Raw genomic sequence first — 19,829 nt, 5'->3', positions numbered from 1 at the left:
TTGATAAAGGGAGATTAGCCTGGCATGGGCCTAATCCGAATTTCGAGGCCTAGAACCCAGATGTGAGGGTTAGGTGAAGAATTTTTGCCCTCTATGGTGGCAGGTGTTTCTGAACTGATATGGCCAATATGCTGTGAAAGGCGACAGGCTCTCTGCTCCTGTGAGGTGTGTGGATATCTTACGCTCTGCAACAGGCAAGACTCCCCACCCTACGTGCTCAGAGGAGGCCGGGGGCGGGGGGCACTCCTTTCAACTGCACCCTTCCCACTGCCCGTCCTTTGCATGCAGGCGTGGCAGTCGCTGCTTCAGATATAGAGTGATTTTAAAAGGTCCTTTAACCAAGTCCGAGACCTCGTTTAAGGTCTGGCCTAGCACGGAAGTCAAGCGCAATGAGGATTGAAAATTGTCCCCTCGTTTTATCAACAAGAAGGTTCTCATAGGTGGCCTTGGCAGGAGCAGTTTCAGAGAAGGGCAGCAGCCGGAGAGGGAAGTGAGAAAGGAGCAACTACTCTTTTAAGGCATCTGGCTGTCCAGGGGAGCAGAGGAAGAGGCTGGAGGGAGATGTGCGGTCAAGGGAGGATTTTTAAGGAGACGCGTAAATGATGACGGAAGGGGCTAGATACTGAGGGAGCTGCTGAAGAGTAAGCTGTGATGATCAGTTAGAAGTCCCCAAAAAGGTGGGAGATACAGTGATCAACCACTCCTATTAGCCTAGCTGGGACTGAGGGGTTTACCAGAATATGGGACTTCCGGTTTGAAAACCAGGACATTCTTGGGCATACAAGGACAGATTTGGTCATCCTAATGGGGAAGGAGGGCTTGGATGCAGAGCACAGGGGCAGGCTGGGCCTTGGAAGGGGGGAACCGCTCTCCCATGGAGGCAATGTGGGGAGAGGAGAGGCCCAGATGCAGAGAATTTTGTGGATTTTACAGTAGAAACTGGTGGGAGGTAGGAGATGTGATCACCCATTGGATAATTAGCTTCAGGCCTGACACATAATAGGTCCTCAGTGAAACCGGCAGAAGGGATTAGAAAATGGATGGATTGGGGGCAGGTGTCACAGGTTGGGTCCTCTGTGGAGCAGACTCTGAGGCAGGGATCACGGGGCAGGAAGTTTACTGGGGTGTGCTGTTGGAACAAACAGGTGTGAAAGAGAAGAAAGGGAAGCGGGACTGGGCAGAGGGTTTCTTGGGTGTCTCTTGGAATCCACACAAACAAGGACCTGACCCACTGAAGATGTTCAGTAATGTTGGAACAAGCAGAGCACGTAGAGACAGGCGGACCACAGCCTTGAGAATCCCTGTGTTCTCATCCCCAAACGGAGGCCATAGAACAGAAGGCGGGGGTTGGGGGAGGTGGGGGAGAGTCCACGTGGGACACAGGATAACTCAGAGCGCCTATTCTCAACACTTAGCTCCACATCTTGGGTACCCCCAGCAGACCCTTTCCCTAGTGCCCCACATTCACTTTGGGTTACCGGGGTGGGAGAACAACTTCATCTTCTTCTATGATCATCATCACCATCCCAGGCATTGAAGTGCCACCAAAAGATGTTTAAATCACCGGGCTCAGGGGACTTGGGTGGTTATGCTAGTAATGCATTTGCATTTTGCTTTATAACTTAGGAAAACAGGTTCTTAAGGCACTATCTCACAATGATCCTTCAAGTAGATATTTTGACTGGCCCCGTTATATAGATGAGGAAACCGGGGCTCACAGAGGTCACAGGTCTTTTCCAGAAACACTGAGCCTGGCCAGGACTTGAACCCACTTCTTCTGTCTCCACTTGCTGCATGTCTACCGTTTTCTGCTGTCTCTGAACCAACCTGAGCAATCCTTGCTCCCTCTCAGGGTCTCCGTTTTCCCGGCTGTGGAATAAGGAGTCACCCATTCGGTGGTTTTGATTCTCTGTTCTGGTGGATGGGACAAATGGGGAGCACGTTGAAAGCAGGTAGTTCTCCCCTTTTTCCCTCCAGCCCCCAGCTGCCACCTCTCAGGAACCCTGCTCCCCCTCCCAGTTCCCCACATGTGCAGACTCTTCACTTCCACTTTATTATCACCTCATTTGTAGGATTTTAAGGTTTGTTACCTGGAAGGGAGCGAGGAGCTCACACCTCCAGTTCCGCTTTTCAAATATACCTTCATTGCTTGTGAAAATAATCTTATTAACAGCATCTAACCTGCTACAGCTTATGGGGGCACTCAGATAAATAAATGCTGAAGGAACGAGGGCAGGGGAAATAGCACGGCTAGCTGGGGTAGTGCGGCCTTTGGACCCCTGGGGTTTTCTCCTGGCCCTTGGGGTCCTGTGAGGGTCGCGAGAACGCAGGTGAGGCCCCGGGAGCCTGGAGCAATCGGCTGTCTTCTCTGGGCCCTTGCCTCCTGCCTCCTCCTCTGGCGTTCAGAGATCCTCCGGGGAAACAGCTCCCATGGCTCCGTAGCTCCCCTGTCTCCTGGATGCTTGTCCGGGATTGATTCTCCGGGCAGCTCCCCCTCCGAGCAGTAAATGGAATATCGGTTACCAGGAGTGAGGCGGGAGGCAATTAACCCCCAGACCTCGCCATGGCAGATGTGTTTGTAGCAAGCTGATGCGGCGAGCTGAGCGCACCTGCCTTGCCGTCCTGCAAAGTCATCCAATTAGGATGGTCCCCAGCGGTGGGCTCCTGCTGTCCCCTCTGGTGCCCATGACCCCAGAAAGCAGGGCAGCCCCAGCCCCTAGGGCTAGCAGCTCGCTGGGCACAGGATGGCCTACCGTTCCTTGTGTGGGTGAGCTCCAGGCCCACCTCCATCCTCGCACCCCCTGGCAGGGACATTATTCATTAATTAATCACACATCTTTCTAAAGGGGAGGCAGTCTGGGGAGCTTTCTTCCTTCCTCCAGAGTGGGACCGCCATTCTGCCTGGGCAGCCTCCTTTCTACCACCCAGCCAGCCCTGCCCTCCTGGAATGATCTTGTGCCAGAAAGCCCTTGACTGAGAAGGGGGAGAGACACAGGCCCTGCTTTCAGGGAGCCCCCAGTCTGAGGGGAGACACAGCTCCTGCTCTCAGAGACCCCCCTAGCTAGATAAAGAGACAGAGTTTGTCCTTCAGGGAACCCCCAGTCCCAGGGGCTGATTTAGAATGCCCTTGTTTAATAGGAAAAGCAGTATCTACCCTCAGAGCCACTGAGAGGAAAGCCACAATCTCTGCATCTAGGACCCCCCCCCAATCCTGGTCTTAGTGAAGATACACACCTTACCCTCTACTTGTTTAAAAACACTGTCTTTAGGGGCGCCTGGGTGGCTCAGTGCGTTAAGGCCTCTGCTTTCAGTTCAGGTCATGGTCCCAGGGTCCTGGGATCGAGCCCAGCATCGGGATCTCTGCTCAGCAGGGAGCCTGCTTCCCTTCCTCTCTCTGCCTGCTTCTCTGCCTACTTGTGATCTATCTGTCAAATAAATAAATAAAATCTTTAAAAAACAAAACAAAACACTGTCTTTAAGGACCCCCAGTCTGATGGAGGACACAGAGATCTTGCCTTCAGGAAGCTTCTCATTTTTGATGGAGAAGACACAGTCCTTGCCCTCGGGTATCTCAAGTGTGAGAGGAAACAAAACAAAACAGACTTTGCCGTTGGGGATGCCCTGTCTGATGGGGGAGACACTTTCCTAATGGTTCCCCTGTGGCTGAGATGCTGCCTGAGTGACTTTGGGTATTCCAGGTGCCCTGCAAAGGAAAAGAAGCACTTGGCTTCCATCCAGTCCTTGTTATGCCACACACTTGCTGCATGACCATGGGCAAGTCACAGATTTTCATCAGACTGTGATTTTCTCATCTGCAAAATGGAGATATGAGGCCCATCTCTTAAAATGACATGAGGATCTTCTGGTCACCTGAAATCAAAGCATACAAGCCAGCCAGGCACTCCCTACAGAAATGATTAACACGCTTTTTACTGTAGCAGAGGTCCCAGACCAGTCCTTGTTGTCTCTGGGGAAGAGTGGGGAGCCCTCCCAGGAATATGGCTGTGTGATTCCAGGCCAATGTGGCCATTAAAGAATCACAGGGGGCTGTGGGTGGCACTGGGGGCAGGGGGAAGCGCCTTCTAATCTAATCACTTTTCCCGAGGAGACTCTCATTCCAGCCAGACCTGCCAGGGGTTTTATTGGGTTTGTGGGGACCCGCGGATTTCAATCTCCAGACCCCACAGGGAAGGAACAAGCATTAAGCTAATTTTATTAAATGGCCACAGCTGGCAGTAGGGGGAAGTAGGGGAGAGAAGGCAGAATAAAGAAAGTCATTCAAGACTGCCAGCCATGACAAGGGTCCATACATGGGGCCTCACTGGGAAGGAGGCCACCCCTCCTTCCTGTCTCTCCAGCTGAGCCAGCTGGGGGAGGGGAGGCCAGATGGGACTTTTCCTCAATATAGAGCCTTGGGACTCTCCAAGAGACTCACCCCAGGATTGCTGCCCAGCACAGATGCCTGTAAGTACACCAAGCTTCTGTAGGGCGGGGGTGGGAGTGGAAGGGCTGGGCCCAGCAGGGACAGAGCTGCCTCAAAGCCATTCTTCTCCAATTCTGCTTTAAGTATCCCAAACCTTTATGAAGTATGGCATCCCGACGACGAGCAAGGTCTTTGGTTCAAATACTGACATTGGCCTTTTCCTAGCTCTGTGACCCTGGCAAATTATTAACCTGTCTCAGTTTCCCCATCTGAAATGGGTAAGATAACAGTGCCCATGTCATTGGACATGGGAGCATTTCCTGCCAGTCCACCCCACCCCATCTACATATCTATGAGATAGTATCCATAAGGTTGTCATGTCGTACCTGACACAGACTGGGTACTCTCTAAATCTTAGCTCTTTTTTTTTTTTTTAAGAGTTATTCATTTATTTGAGTGAGAGAGCACGCATGAGCCAGAGTGGGGGAGGGAGAAGCAAGGGGAGGAGGAGAAGAGAATCCCAAGCAGCCTTCATGCCCAGGGCTCAATGTGGGGCTCCATCCCAGGACCCCGAGATCATGACCTGAGCTGAAACCAAGAGTCCGGTGCTTAACCGACTCTGTCCCCCAGGTGTCCCTGAGTATCAGTTATTATTATTTAGCAATGTCCTAATGCCAACTGTTGTGGGTCCCAGTTATAGGAGGGGAGGTCGGCTGGGGCAGGACAAGGAGAACACGGTGTGTTGTCTGGAGCGGGGCTTCTGGGATTCGAGTGCAGTCACAGAACTTAGTGACTATGTCACATGAAGCAAGATATTTGACCTCCCTGGAAGAAGAACAAAATCTACTCACCCAGCCTCCCAGGGCTCTCGGGATGGTTGAGTGAGACGCCATTACTGGAAGTGCTGTGCGAGCTTTCAGTGACGTAGAAATAATAAAAGCTGCGTTTATTGGACACAGACATGATACCTCTCGAATCCTCAGTCACGCAAGGTGAGTCTTGTCACTTACATTTTATGAGAAAACTGAGGCCCAGAGGTGAAGTGCCTGGGCCAAAGTCAACCAGTTTTCAGTGCAAAGTGTGTTCCTGTCATTGCTGTCACTAACCCAGAACTGAAAGAGGAGGGACTTGCCCAAGATCACAGACAGTGGTACCGGACTGAGAACCGGGATGTCCCAGTTGAGACCTTGCTGATGGCGCTTTCAAGGACAAACAAATGGAACTTTTCCGCCATGGAATGTGATGATGGAACTGGGCTGCTTCCCATTTCTGTTACCCAGGCTGGAGCAGCTCAGATTCTAGCACCTGGCTGCCCCCAGATCCATGGGAAACTTCCGTCAGACCCCTTTCCTTTCTGGAAGAGGGCAGGGTTTGTGGTCCCCTCCTGCAACTCCTCTCCAGGGCACAGACGCAAAGCCAGCGGGGTGGAAGTGTTTTTATTAGAGCTTTGGTCAGACGGGGCGCAGCCGGGCTGGGGCTTTAGCAGGTGCTGGGACGCAATCCGGCCCCAACCCACCCCTCTCCCAGGAGGCGCCACCCTGGAGCCGGAGGGCAGCGCATCCGAGCACGGAAGGGTTCCCGCCGAGACCTGTCCCCACTCTGGGGCCGGCTGGCGAGCTGGGTGGGCCATAAACAGTCCTATAGTACAAATGTACAGCGCGAGCCGGGGCGAGGGCTGTAGACACCGCCTCCGGCGGACCGGGACCGGGCGCGCTCTGGACCCGGCTCTGCGGCGAGCCCGCAGGAGAGCCTAGCCTTCGGCCGGGGCGGTGGTGAGGGCGGGCCGGTGGGCGTCATAGCCGGGATGGGCCGGCAGCCGGGGCTGGGCAGAGAGGGGTTGGGTGGTCCTCCGCCAGCCGGGAGGGGAGCCCCGGGCAGGGGTGTGGGCGGACGGACACGGGACCGAGAGGGGCGCGGGGAGCTCAGTCGGAGTAGATGATGAAGCCCGAGAATGTGCTGTATTTGTTGCTGTTGCCGCCGTGCGCTTTGCCTCCGTCCAGCTTGATGAAGACCTCGTCGCCCGCGTCCAGGTGCAGGATCACGCTGTTGCTGGCGTAGTCGTAGTTCTGGTCTGCGTCCTGGGCTATGGCGCTGGCCCGCACCTGCGGGGGGGGGCGGTTAGGGGTGGTGTGTGTGAGAGGGTAGGGGGGAGGAGGGAGAGAAGTAGGGTCGGGGAGGGAGGGGGACTGTCAGAGGTAGGGCAGCCACGGGAGGGTGGGGGCAGCGGATCTTGGAGGCCCTCAAAGCCCCGCCTTCAGCTCTCAGCCGGCTTCTCTCCCATCACCGCTTCCCCCCCAATGCTAACTGTATGTTTTGGTACCGGGTTCTAGAGGAGCCCAGGATTTCTAGGGCTGGTGTCATCTGGATCTGAATTAGGAATCGAGGTGGAGTTGGCCTCCTTAATGCCTCTAGGTCTTTCCCTCTGGCCTGCTGAGGCCCTCAACAATGCCTCCAGGATGTCCCAGCCTGGACCACCCTCCTTGCAAAGAGGAATTCTCTGGAATACCAGCTGATGGAGGACCACCCCTTCTCTCCTTATCATTCCTTCCTCTCTGCTTTAACTGTAGCAATAATGCCTTACTTTTCAGCCATACCCACCTGTGCTTGCATCAGTGGATGGACACAAGGGTGCTCCTTGGCCCCAAAGGCCAGGTGGCTAGACAAATGCTAGGCTGCTACTAAGCAACCACCCTAGCACCAGAACCCAATCTTTCAACTCTCGTCTGTAGTTCATTCTGGAGTCTTTCACAGTGGAGCAGTGAGAGGGAAGTCCTGGTAATTATTTCCCCTCCCAAGGCTCAGTTTGAGCCTGCATCCTGGTCTCCAAAGAGCTATTACTACATAGCCCGAGACTATTACCACCACCACCACGCCACCGACAGAGGACTTCTGGCTCCTCTTATCTCTCACCCCAGGGTGGTAGAAAGGAAGTAGGTGGGAAGAAGAGACATCCAGGTTTTACATCTTTCTGTGACCTTCAGTCTGATCTGATATCCTTGCTGTCCTTGTTTTGGTGGGGGAGGGAGGGACAGGCAGGACAGTGAACAAGAGAGCCCCAGCCTTTAGGTATGAAGCCTGCTGTCACTCTTGGGGGCTCTAACTATAATCATAAGATATTGAGGGTGGGCGGTGGAAGTGGGCAAATTCCCTCAAGGCATGCCTCTTCCACAACTGAGGCAACCCAAGGCCTGAGCCATAGGATCTGAGGCCTCTCCAGGATATCCTGGGTGGAGAACGGGAAGAGAGGGGCCATCTCCAAGGTGCAGGCTTGTGTTGAGGGGTTCCCTCAGCCCGGCTCCTCAACAGCCCCTCTCCGCCCTGCCCCTACCGTGAAGGCAGCTCTTCCCCAAGGGCTGAGAGTCTGGCCTGGCCACAGGCAAATAAGGGGAAGGGCCCCATCTCCTTCCTGGGCGGGGCGGCAGAATTGCCAGGTCCGCTGGGCCACAGTTGCTGACTCAGCAATATGTCCGCAACAGGAGGACTCAATGCATTTGCATGCGGTCTGCCATTTAAAGTCCAGATCCTTCCAGCCCCTTCCCTCCTCTCAGGGAAGGCACTGTTTGGGGGGCACTTAGCTAGGAAAGCTCGCAATTCAGCCGAAGGGAGAGAAAATCAAACAAGGGGAAGGTGCTGTCTGTCTAGAAGTTCAGTTTTTCTGTTTAGAAAATGGATAAGAAGATCCCGCCTCACCACTACAACCTTTATAAAAGCCTTTGGTGGTGAAGAAAAAAATTTTAATCTTGATGGGGCTTTTGTGCTACTAGGCAAGCGCTCAAAGCAAGCAGCCAACTTCTGTATTGTTCCCTGGGCCCTAATCCTCATAGTATTTATTATTACACATGCATTTCATTATCTTTGCTAATAAATTACTACTAATAACAATTATTTTTATTACCCAGATTAATTTAGCCTTAACTCATTAAAACAATGTGCTTCTTAATAGCCAAATCCATCAGAATAGAGTCATCTGTCATCGGGGTTCTCCTGGTGATGTGACAGGCATCAGAACAGTTACGCTTATGTTTATTATTTATTCATCACCATGATTGTTGCTGTGATTATCCTAATTATCCATGGAGAGAGGGAGAATTTATGCCCCTCCATCCTTAGACGGTGGGGGATCCAGGAACAGAACCCAGGGGTCCTGATTCTCTGCCTGCGACTGGAAACGGTGGAGGCATTCAACTCCTCCTGGGGGCCAAGGGGAAATTTGGGGACTGGAGGTTGCCATGGAAGCAGGAAAGCAAGTCTGGGACTTGTCGCGAGGGGGTGCTGTAGAATCACCTCCGCGAGTGCTTCCCGAAGGGAAACTGAGGCAGTGGTCTGACCAGGGCCCTGGCAGGAGGAGGGGGAGAACCCAGAAAGCATGCCCCTGCCCCCGGGTCATGCTGCGGTGTCAGAGGTGCAGGAAGGGCTCCCACAGGCAGCCCACCGGGCTCGCAGGGAACATGTGCTGCCACGCACTGACAGGGTCCCTACTGTGCTAGGCACAGAGGTCTGCACCGTGAAAGGTATTCAAGGCTAGAAAAGGACAGCAGGAGCCCCTCTCCCACTGTTGGGCTCCAGGCTGGGCTCCAGTGAGGCCTTTCCATGGGAGTCTTCAACTCATACACTACCCACCCCCCCAGGCTCTGTCTGAGCCCTTCCCCATTTGTAATACACATACCTTCCCAAAGCCCCTGCCCTGGACGGTTTGCACCCTGGCCATGGGCCCTGACCCATTCCCACACAGTCCACTCTCCTGGCCCAGTTTATTAGTTTCCTATCTTCCCTGACCCATCTGAACCGGGGACCCTTGAGGCAGCTGCGGGGAGCTTACTTCACTCAGGTAACCCCCAACCTAGAGCCCCTTCCTGGGGCTCCTCAACCAGGGCTTGGTGCTATCAGGCTGTGCAGTGGTGACTCAGGCTCCCCTTAGGGAGAGGGACTGGTGGCAAGGATGAGGGAGGTGGGGGGCCTTGTACCAGGCAGGAAGGTAGTGTCCCCTCCCCCTGTCGTGCCAGGGAACAATTTCAGCTCAGCTTCCTTGAGGAAATTCTGGAAGCTTTTCTGCAGGCGGGGAGCCAGAAAGGAAAAGCACAGAGCCCAGCATTGCCTCTGGTCTTGAAGTCAATTGAGCCAGAAGCCCCTCTGTTCTGTTCCCATCCATTGCCCAGGGCCGTGCTTCTTTCTCTGCTCACTTGAATGTCCTCTTCTACCTCTAAGGCGGACTCTTCCTACACTTGATCTTCTTATTTTCTCTCTAGACATGTCTCCTTATCTTGGGGACTGCCCGGGTTTGCCATCTTCTCCCTTGACCAGGTTGGTCTGAGTTGGGGCAGGGCCCACTGAATCATTCCCTCCAGCTAACACGTTTGGGGACAGGAGTCACCAGCTGGGCTCCCAGTCCTCCTTTAACACACTAATTGCTGGGGTGTGTTGTCGTGTGGTTGCCACTATCTCCCCTGCACAGACCGTGAGGTCCCGGAGGGCAGGTGGAGCTGCCCCCTGGCTACCTAGCTCTGAACCTGGCACCCAGTAGGGTTCAAAATGAATATGGGGGATGACTCGTGAGATTGAATGAGTCTCTTGAGCTATCTGGAAAGACAAGTCACAAAGGATGTAGGGGAAAGGGGTGTAGACCCCCTTTTTTGTGTGTGGAGGGGATGGTTTGAGTAACTTAAAATGCTGGGTCTGTGAAACCGTTAAAAACTAGTAGGAAAAAGCCACCTGTTTTTTCCTACTAGCCTGGGGTCCCATCTCCCATGAGTACCTCCTTGTGAGGCTCTGTGAATGCCTTGCCCCTGCTGAAGGGGAAAGGAGAGCCTTTGAGACAGTTTCACCTCCCAGTGACTCAAGCAAGTGCCCCTGTCCAAGCACACATCCCCTGCAGAGCCACCTCTTGCCTCATCTCTAGGGCCCTGCTGCAACCTTCCCAGGTCGCGCAAGGTCTAGGGCCCATTGGGGGTCTGGTGACCAGCTCCCTCTCCAGGCAAAATGGGCCCTCAGTCCCCTGAAACCTCAGCTCGGGGCCAGCCCAAACTTTCTTTGGGAAAGGAAGACGTTCCATTGATGAAGGTGACATTGCTGCATCCCTTATAGGTGATTAATAAGGGGAATCATGGGGCTGTCTGCTGAGTGAGCCCTCACTGGACACTGAGGCCTCCCATTGGGTCAGGAACCAAGGACAAAGAGGAGAGATGCAGGAAGCCTGACAGACACAAGTGGAAGAGAGACACTCAAGGAATAAAGAGGGGTGTGAAGCCCAGGGAAAGAGGCCAGAAACCCCAGAGAGGCAGATAGGACTGGCGGACACAGGAGAGAGCCAGGGACGAGAGAGTAGGCAAAGAGGCAGGCAGGAGAAAAAGAAGAGGGGGTAGACTTACAGGTGCCTTGTAATCGTTGTGCTGACTCCCATGCCCGTCCTTTCCCCCACCCCCAAGCCAGGCTCTGCCTCAGGGTAATACTGCAGTGGGAAGGGTTCCAACAGGGTCTTGGGTCCCAGGCGTGGGAGATTCCTTCCCAACTCCCACCTCCTAGCTTTACTCCAGACCCTTGCTAGTCTCCTTCTTCCACAGGAATGCTCTGCCTCCCCCTCCCACCACCCCCCCCATCCCCATGAGCAGGGTGTGCCCTAGGCCACCGTGGTCTAGGAGCTCTGGAAAGGGAGGGTGTATCAAAAGGGAAGGCAGCTGGGCAAAATTGTTACCCTGGGGCAGGGTTAGGTCGAGGTTGGTCCTGGAGGCGGGGGAGGCAGCAGTTTCTGAGAGCGCCATGCACTACCTCCCCAGTTCCCCGATCTGAGTGCAGGCTTGAGTCTCTGAGATGGGGATAGGGGACGAAGAGGATCCCCAGACACTCCAGGAGTCAGGAGCTGCAGCTGCATGATCCAGGGAGGGGGAGTTTCCACCTCTTTGCCCTGCCTCAGGAGGAAAAACTTTTCCCCCCAGGCTGCTTTCTTGTGCCTGCAGCTCTAACGCAGCGGGCAGCCACTGGGATGTCCCCGGGTTTTGCAAGGGTGTCGATTGGCCCAGGGGTCCCTTCTCAGGGTCAGAGGCTGTATTGCAGCTAAGGCTTTGCGCCCCTGGCTCCCTTTGCCTCTGTGACCAAAACGTCTTGCTTTCTCGGCTTGCGCGCCTAGCGGTGCGCCTGGACGCCCGCGGGCGCCAGAGGCTGCCTTTCCTCAGAGCCCATCTTTGCCCTCCCCTAATCGCCCGCTGGTATCAACCACAGTCCCAGCTCCCAGATAGCGCATCCCAAGGGCCAAGCCCCAAAGCACCAGTCCGCGCCCCTGGGAGAGCTGCGCCCTCGTTATTTGGTTTTATCTCCCGCATTTCCATGCCGCGCGCGGGTGCCCAGCAGCGTCTGCCTTGCAGCCAGTGCCCAGGAGCCGAGGAGTTAGTGCCAACCGGTCCACCATTCCCGCATGTGATGCCTAAGCGGGGCCGCTGTAGGGTCTCCACCTGTGCCCGCTGGTACCCATACGTCCCGGGCTCCCTGGGTGCCCTGCCCCCAGGCCAGCCCCATGCCCCCGCCGGGCCCACCTGGCCGTTCTTGCAGAGGTCCGCCCACATACTGGTGCCGTCGCCGCCGCGCATGAGGACGTGGTAGGTGAAAAAGTAGGTGCCGGGAATGTTGCACGTAAACTTGCCGCTGGTCGCGTCGTAGTTGTTGCCTAGGTTGGTGACCACGTCGTCGAACTTGAGCACCTCGTAACCCTCGTGAGGGTTCTTGAGGCCGGCGTAAAAGGCCACGCGTGGCACCGTGGTGTAGGTGGCCGTGCTGATGGCGCCACTGCCTCCTGCACCCGGCAACCCGGGAGGGCCGGTCTTGCCCGGCTCACCCTTCTCCCCTGGTGGCCCCACAGGACCCGGAGGACCTGGGTCCCCAGGGGGGCCGGGGGGGCCCGGCTTGCCTGTGCGGCCCGGCTTTCCCTGGGGGCCCTGCACCAGCGTGGAAGGCGGGGGCGCGCCGCTCTGCTCGCTCAGGGCGTCGCCGCCGTCGGGCCGCGCGCCGGCGCCGGGGCCCCGCGCGGGGTAGGGGTCGCATACCATGCGGCAGGTGCCCAGCATCTCATAGTGGCCGTCCGGGCCGCCCGAGCTCACCAGCACGGGGATGAGCACCACCAGCACCAGCAGCATCACCACGCCCGCAGCGGCCGCCAGCAGCGTTTTCCGGCCGGCGCGGAGCCTGGGGAGCGCCGGGCCGCCCGGCCGCGCCGTCGGGGCAATGGTGCCGGCGGGCGGGGGGCGCGGGCAGGGCGCCCGCGCTCAAGGGCGGTCCGGCGGGGCTGCGGGCATGGGGCCGGGCCCGGAGCGCCGCGCTGCGCTGGATGCGCCGCCGAGCCCAGCCGCCGGCTCCTGCCTCGCGCCTCCCTCCCGCTGCGCGGCCGGACTGAGAGCCGCGGCGGCCGCGTCCTGCCCGGCTCCTCCCGCCTCCTAGCTCTCGAGCCACCGCCCCCTCCGCCCCGCCCCGCCCCACCAGCTCCGCGCGGCTCGGCGCCCGCGAGGGGTGGGGCTGTGGGAGGGGCCGGCACCTAATTGGGCCGCTGGTGGTAGGGCTCTGCCCACCGAGGGGGGCGGGGCCGCGGGAAGAAGGCCCGAGCCGGGAGAGGAGCCGGGAGGCTCAGGGAGCTAGAGACTGAGATTCGGAAATGGGGAGGATGCTAGAGTCTGAGAAACTGTAGAGTTTCCTACAGGGAAGGGGAGAGTAGGGACCAAAGACCGAATGGAAGAGAGGGCCACAGGGAGAGCTAGAGAGCGCTGAGGGAGACGGAGAGGAGAGGCCTCGAGTGTTGGTTTTAAAGAAAATCAAGAAAATCGAGAGGAAGGCTCTAGGGGCCACCGCACGCAGGGGGTGGAGGCCGGGGTGGTCGGTTCCCCAGTCTGCTGGGGACAAAGAGCAATTGAGGGGCGTATAGAGTGGGGAGCAAAAAGGGACAAGGAAGACGCTGAGAGGGAAGAAGAGTAGAAGGCAAAAGGAAGATGGGGAGGGGGCCATTCTGCATTCAGCCCTCCCAGACCACCCATTCAGGAGATCTGGGGGTCATGTGCCTGTTGGGGTGCCCGGTGAGATCCCGAGTAACTAACAGCAGCTACCCCTTCCCTTTTCTGGATCCTGGCTGTTCCCTGACCCCGTCTTTCTCCAGGAGGGGTGGGATCTTCTAGGCATGCCATCTTGCCTCTGCCCCTTCCTCACCGAGCTCCAGGCCAGACAAGGCTGCTTTTTCCTGGGGGGGAGGGGTGTCCTCCATTTTCCTCTGATCACTCCGGTTGTCCCTGCTTTTAGACAAGGGAGAAATGAGGGCCCTAAGAAAGTGGGCATCCATCCCACTTCATTTCTTCATTCTGACCAATACAAGCAGTCCCTGGGTGGTAGCTCCCTTTTCCAGCCTCCAAGAGGGGAGACTGGTTTCACCCAGCCCCTCAGCTCCTCCACCACCCTGGCTTCCTCGGCAGCCCCTGCCTCTTCTCCCCATCAGGCTGCATGAGGCCACCCTCTTCCTCAAGTGCAATAAAGTGTTTAGCTTGCATAAACGGAAATGTGTCTGCTTCCATCAAAATATTTGTCACATTATTTGAGGCCCCACTCATGCTGCCCCACTGTTCTCCTTCACCCTCCTTTACCCAGCCCACCAAGGAGGGCTCTGCCTCCAGAGGCCTCTGGCTGCAGCTAAAGGATGACCCTCCAGCCTCTTCCTCTTCTTCTGAGAGGTCCCCCTCCCACCTCCCACTCTCCCAATGCTGACTGGTCACAACTGTCCTTATGGTTCTCTGGCTTTCTCTACCCTCAGATGAGACTGCTTACCCCACGCAGCACTGGAAGGAGGAAAAGGACATGAAGATATCAAATGAAGGGCTATGAGAGAGGACTCTGATGGCAGAGCCCAGTTGGAAGGACCCCCAAGCACCAAGGAGGGAGTTAAATCAATTCAATAAATAGCATTTATTCGGGGCTTAATGTGTGCCAGGCTCTGTATTGAATGCTTTACATACATGATCACACTGGAGCTTCACACCAAGCCCTAGAGGTAAAGCCCATCGTTTTTCTCATTTTACAGATGGAAAGCCGAGGCTCTGGCAAGTGAAGAGATTTTTCCCAAAGTCACACAACTAATAAGTGCTAGAGTCGGGATTCAAACCGGCAGCCCGACTCCCTTCCAACCCGAGCGCGACTGGGTCTCCAGGTAAGTTCAATGCCCAAAGGGAGGAAAGTGTTAAGTCCGGGAGGAGGGGGGCGCTAGGCTGTCTGAGGAGCTAGACCTCCCAGACTCCGAAAGAGTCGTCTTCTGCTGTCAGCCGGCCTCCCGTCCCCCACCTTGGTTTCCCCCAATATGTCTCTTCGTAAAGTGACAAGGCTGGTGACCCGAGGGACAATTGCGTGGCCTTTAGCGTGTGATTTGCACAGTCCCCCTCCCCCCAGGTTCTCACGCACATGGGTCTCTCCCCTGCTGTGCAGCTGGGACTCGGCTGTCACCCACAGCCCTCCCAGGACCCGCCGGGAAAGTGCGGCGGACGCCCCAGGCGGAGGACCAGGAGGGAGCGCCCGCACTGCCCCCCCAACCCGGGGTCTCGCCGAGCCCGTGGGGCGAGCTCTGCGCGGCGAGGCGGCCTGCCCCCCGCCCCCCGAAAGAGCGCCCGCTCCCTGGCGCGGTGTGGCGTCTCTGTCAGCCCAGCCGGATTCTCCCCGCTTCGCTGGAGTGGAAAATAACGGCTTCAAACTTTGCAGAGAGGAGCTGGTGCCAGCACTTTAATTAACAGCCATCTTGGCCTGTGAGCCTGGGCCACCGGCTCCCGTCTCCCCCCACCCCCTGCCCCACCTCGGCCCCGCCCAGGTCCCCACCCCCACCTCGGGTGAGGGGGGACGAACCCCCACCGCTGTGTAGGGCGTCCCTTTTCCTTGGGGGAAGTGAGGACCTGGCCGATTGCGGGACCAGCGATGCCTTGGGGGATGTGTGCCTCTCCCCCCCCCCCCCCCCCCCCCCCCCCCGTTTACTGACTGAGGACCCTCCCAGTCCTCCCACTCTACCCACCCCAAATTCGCTAGAGCTTGGTAGTTGAGGATTCTGGAATTAGATATCTGCGTGCCCGTCCCCGCTGGTGATTTTAGGATAGTCTAACCTGCAGCGCCTCAAGTGTCCTCCTCCGGAAAAAGGGTTGTGAGAATTCAATGAAGTATCATGTACTGGGAACACTGGGCTCAGTGTCTGACCCCGGTTAGGCCAGTAAATGGTGGCTAATATAATTATCTCACTCCCAGGCTAAGAAGTCCCTTCCACCACCCTAGGCCTTGGGTCTTCTTCTCCTGACATGTTCCTACAGGTTGCTGTGCTTGGCACTAGGATAGGAGGACAATGGCCTGTGCTTCCAGATTCAGAGACAAGACTAGATGAGTGAAGAAGGATCCCAGGTGTTCTGGCTTTCTGGCCTTTTCCTCAACCACCTGCCAAGGCCAAGGACCCGGTTTACAGAAGGGGGAAGAGATGAGCCCTGATGGAAGGGATGGAGAACAGCATTATCCCTGGCTGTGATGTTGCCCGTGCTGGGGGCTGAAGACCTAGCTTTGCTTTCCCTCCCGTGAGGGGGAGCCCCCTCACTCCTGCAGCCCCTGTTGTTTTGGGGGAGGGTGCTGAGCATGGCCATGGTGTGTGGAGGGTGCGGTAAACTGAGTAAGATTCTTCATTTCCACATGGCTGACTTTAGGAAACCAGGTGGCTGCTCTGTGGTATTTTGGGGTTCTTTGAATGAATGTGAGTGGGCGTGAATGTGTAAGAGATGGTTTGTGTTAGCGTGTGTCTGAGTTTGTGAGTGATGACAGGGGTGCTGTGCCCTGAATCATCAGGCTGGGAAATTTGCATTCATTTGTCCCCTTCTTGTGAGGGAATGTGGTGTGGTTAGGCTGGTGTGCCCCCCATTGAGGAAGACCTAAACCATATCCCTGAGGAGCTAGCTCTTTGACAAGTGACTTAGGCAGCAAGCAACGGTAAATGTTATGATAGTTATTAACGTTCTCCCAGCACTTATTAAGGGCAAGATCTTGTTCTAAGCACTTTAAGTGGATTATCTTATTCAAATTTAACAACCTATTATCCTGGACTTAAAACTATTACATGGCTTATATCATTTAATATCAGTAACCCCATGAGGTAGGCAGTGTTATTTTCCCCTTTTTATAGCTGAGAAAAAAATAAGGCTTGAGAGGAGGTTTGCACTAGGCTTTATGAAGCACAGATGAAAAACGCCATGCCCAGAGGACTCCAGGAAGACTTCACAGGGGAGGTGTCACTTTTTTCCATCTGTCTATGTACCCAGGCGTCCAACTTCCATTCATTCTATTAGCTCATATTAACTGACTGTCCACCACATCTCTTGTTATCACAGGACAAAGTGATGAGCGTGCAAAGGCTTCTGACCCTTTGTAGTTTACACTGTATGGCAGGAACCTGGACAAGCAACTGCTTGTGTAGATTGACAAGCTGCCTGGGAACATGTGGGGTGCTGTAGGAGCATGCAGCAAGGTCAGCTAAATTCACCTGGAAGGAGGCAATCACGGGAAGCTTCCTGGAGGAGGCAACATCAAGTTAAATCCTGATGAAAGAATGGCAAGTTGAGGAGGGAGGCCACCTGAGGTGGAGTTAAGAGGGAGGGCATGAAAATTATTCCAGGCCTAGGGAACAGCTTGCAGGACATTGTGGGCTGTGACAAGGAGTGTATCATCCATCCTAAGGACCATTAGAAAATATTGACGGTGTTGAGTGAGTGATATAATCAGATTTTTCAGACTAGAAGAATCACTCTGGTTACTATGAGGTGGAGGGGTTAAAATTGAGTAAGTATCATGGACAGATGAGGTAGGAGGAAGTTGCAGTGATCTAGGTGACAGCTGATTGTGGCCTGATCTTGATGTCTTGATGGGATAGGAGTGGGGTGGGGAGCAGGGATTTCCAGGTTTCCAGAAGGATCTTGAAATTTTATGAAATGAGTGAAGATGGACGAATGTTTTTGTCATCACCTGGGAACAGATGTACATACTGTATTTCGTTTAATCCTCCCTGGAAGGCTAGGGAATAAGCATCATCATCTTCGCCTTGGACATGATGATGTGGCGGCTCAGAGAAGTAACTTGCTTGGGATCACACAACTGGTGAGAGAGAGGATTAGAATTCAAGTCTGTTTGACCCCAGGTAGGGGTTCTTTACCACCAGCCCAACAGGCACGTACCTGGTAGGAAAATCAAGCAAAGGCACTTGAGTGAGAAAGAACAGCTTGGATCAAGGTCCAGTTGTATAAAAGGCATGTTTTTGGCTTTGGGTCGAAGTCAGTGGCCTCGGGTCCTGGCTTGGGCAGGATGGAGAGCTAGAGCAGGAGACAGGCTGGCTCTCTAGGCTGGTAGGCGGTGAACTTGCCGCGTGTGTTTAGGGAAGTCTCATCACATCTTTAGGGCTTTCATGTCTTCCTCTGCACTGGAGAACTGTCCAGGGCAGCCCCAAGAGGCTGCGATTCTCCTATTAAAGAAAAACTTTCCACTGACATCCATTAAAATATTTAAAATCCTCTTATTACCTTTTAACTCAGACACTTTTCCAGATCCTCCATGGGAAAAGCCTCCATAATTTCAGCCCCCTTTGGAGAGGGAACGTTTGGTCAGAAAGTACGGGAGAATGCAAGTTGTGTTGTGATTTGGGGTGAAGGACCAGGACACACCTCAGTGGGCAGAACCAGCCTGGGATTAGGATTCCTTGGTCTGGCTGGGTCTCAGAGGCTGGTGAGGAACCCTCTTTAGGAGCCCCTCCTCCAGCCCCCCATATCTGGAGAAGTGAATGGGATTAAGGGGGGCAGAGCCCAAGCACCCAAGTCACAGTCAGGTTTTCACATGTTCCTTCTCCAGAGAAGTCTGGGCTTTGTGCCTGGGGGATCCAGAGACCTGCTCAGCCCTGGACCTCCTTCTCTCCCCACCTCAGACCGGCAGCCTCCTGCTGCCCGTCCCAACCCAACACCGGGGAGGCAGCTCCGAAAAGCCCCAGCTGTGGGACAGGAGCCCTAGTAGGAGGTTCATCTCCCCTCAGCGCAGCCTGCATCTCCCGGCTTCATGTATAAGTAATGAGGTTCTGTAGCCCCAACAGGAACCAATATAATGGCGGGTGCACAGGGTCAGCCTGAGAGACAGATAGCAGGACGCGGGAGTGACAGGCAGCGCAATTATGCTGAGCCTCTTGCAAAGGCAGCAGGGAGAAGGCCCCCGTCTGGCCAGCAGGGTCTGCTTGCTTCTCCCCTCCTCCCACAGGCATTGACTATTCCAGAACCCCCGCTCCCAGGCCAGGCGGTAGAAGGCAAGGAAGAAGGGAAGGACTGGGGAGAGGACAGGGGAGCTGGAACTGGGAGTTGGGGAGCAGCTGGTTTTCCTGGGTTCTGGGGAGAAAGCTTCCTCCTCCCCAGATTGACTGGGGAAGGTTTTTTCTTTGGAAGCCCTGTCTCTTCTAGGAAAAAGCTTTTCCGTATTCTTACTCCAGGGGACTTAGAACTTAAGGTCTGGAAAGGTCTTAGAGACCTCTCCTTTGACAGACGGGGAAACTGAGGCCCAGAGAGAAGTGGCTTGCCCCAGGTCATACCTATCCGAGGCAGAGCCAGATGGGAGCCCCTTGAGCTCTTTTTGGGGCCCCATCAGTGGGGGTCGGGAGGCAAGGGGAGGAGGGGCTGATTACTCACCCCTGTACTAGGTGGTCCCCACAGACCCTTTGGGGGCATCGCAGAGGTTGCCGCTAAGAGAGGTCTGAAGGCTGGGTGTGCGGGTTGGGACTGTCTGCAGCACTATCCTTGGAGGGTCCAAATCAACCAGGGGGAGGGGTGGTCCAGTCCCTTGTCCGTATTTGGGCGCTCACATTGGAGCGCCTCAGCTCTGTATCTTCAGTGACTGAGACAGGCTGTCTGAGGTGGCAGAGCCCCGAGAGCCATGGAGCAGGGCGGCGGGGGCTTAGTAAATGTTCATTAAACCAACCCCCGAACAGGGCCAGCTCCAAGGACGTGCGATCTCACTGTCTCAAAGTTCTTCACAATTTTTGAATGGAGTTCCACATTTTCCTCTCGAGCCTGGGTCCTGGAAAGTACATCGCTAGTCCCGCCCCAAAACAGAGATGTGGTTTATTCTCGGAGGGGCTTCCCTGGCTTTTCCCTGCCTCAGCCTCAGTCCAGGGTGTCCCAAGCAAACGGGAGCACAGAGCTAGGAGAAGTGGGCATGTGAGGGCATCTGAGGGTCTCTAACCTATAACGGCTGACTGTGCATGGCAGGGCCGGGGCGGGTTGGGAGAACCTGGCTGCTGTGACCTGCCAGTGTCCCTCTCGTCCATAGGCCTGCACTTTGCCCGTCTGTCTATCTGTATGTCCATCCCGGACCCAGGTAGGGGGCGGGGGGTGCAGGGTCTGTGGAGGTG

General features: G+C 55.6%; 1 protein-coding gene across 1 annotated transcript; it reads right to left on the bottom strand.

Annotated features, from left to right (window-relative positions):
* Positions 1 to 5,846: 5,846 nt before the first annotated feature.
* C1QL1 (complement C1q like 1) lies at positions 5,847 to 12,639 on the bottom strand. Its single transcript, XM_044247745.1, has 2 exons — positions 11,947 to 12,639; positions 5,847 to 6,525 (listed from the first exon to the last, which is right to left on the bottom strand). Exons 1-2 carry the CDS (start codon positions 12,541 to 12,543, stop codon positions 6,346 to 6,348), a joined length of 777 nt encoding a protein of 258 aa, XP_044103680.1. The 5' UTR covers positions 12,544 to 12,639; the 3' UTR covers positions 5,847 to 6,345.
* Between the last annotated feature and the right edge of the window lie 7,190 nt (positions 12,640 to 19,829).

Source organism: Neovison vison, chromosome 5 (genome assembly GCF_020171115.1).
Source record: "Neovison vison isolate M4711 chromosome 5, ASM_NN_V1, whole genome shotgun sequence".
Lineage (NCBI taxonomy): Eukaryota > Metazoa > Chordata > Mammalia > Carnivora > Mustelidae > Neogale > Neogale vison.
Note: the sequence above shows the minus strand (reverse complement) of the source record. Positions and strands in the feature narration are given on the sequence as shown.

What these genes read in the sequence shown, in the direction of transcription:
- C1QL1 (XM_044247745.1), bottom strand. Translation starts at nt 12,543, where the DNA reads ATGCTGCTGGTGCTGGTGGTGCTCATCCCCGTGCTGGTGAGCTCGGGC. An exon ending in ACCTCTGCAAGAACGGCCAG is followed by an intron (nt 6,526 to 11,946) that starts GTGGGCCCGGCG and finishes CCCCCCCCGCAG; the next exon opens with GTGCGGGCCAGCGCCATAGC.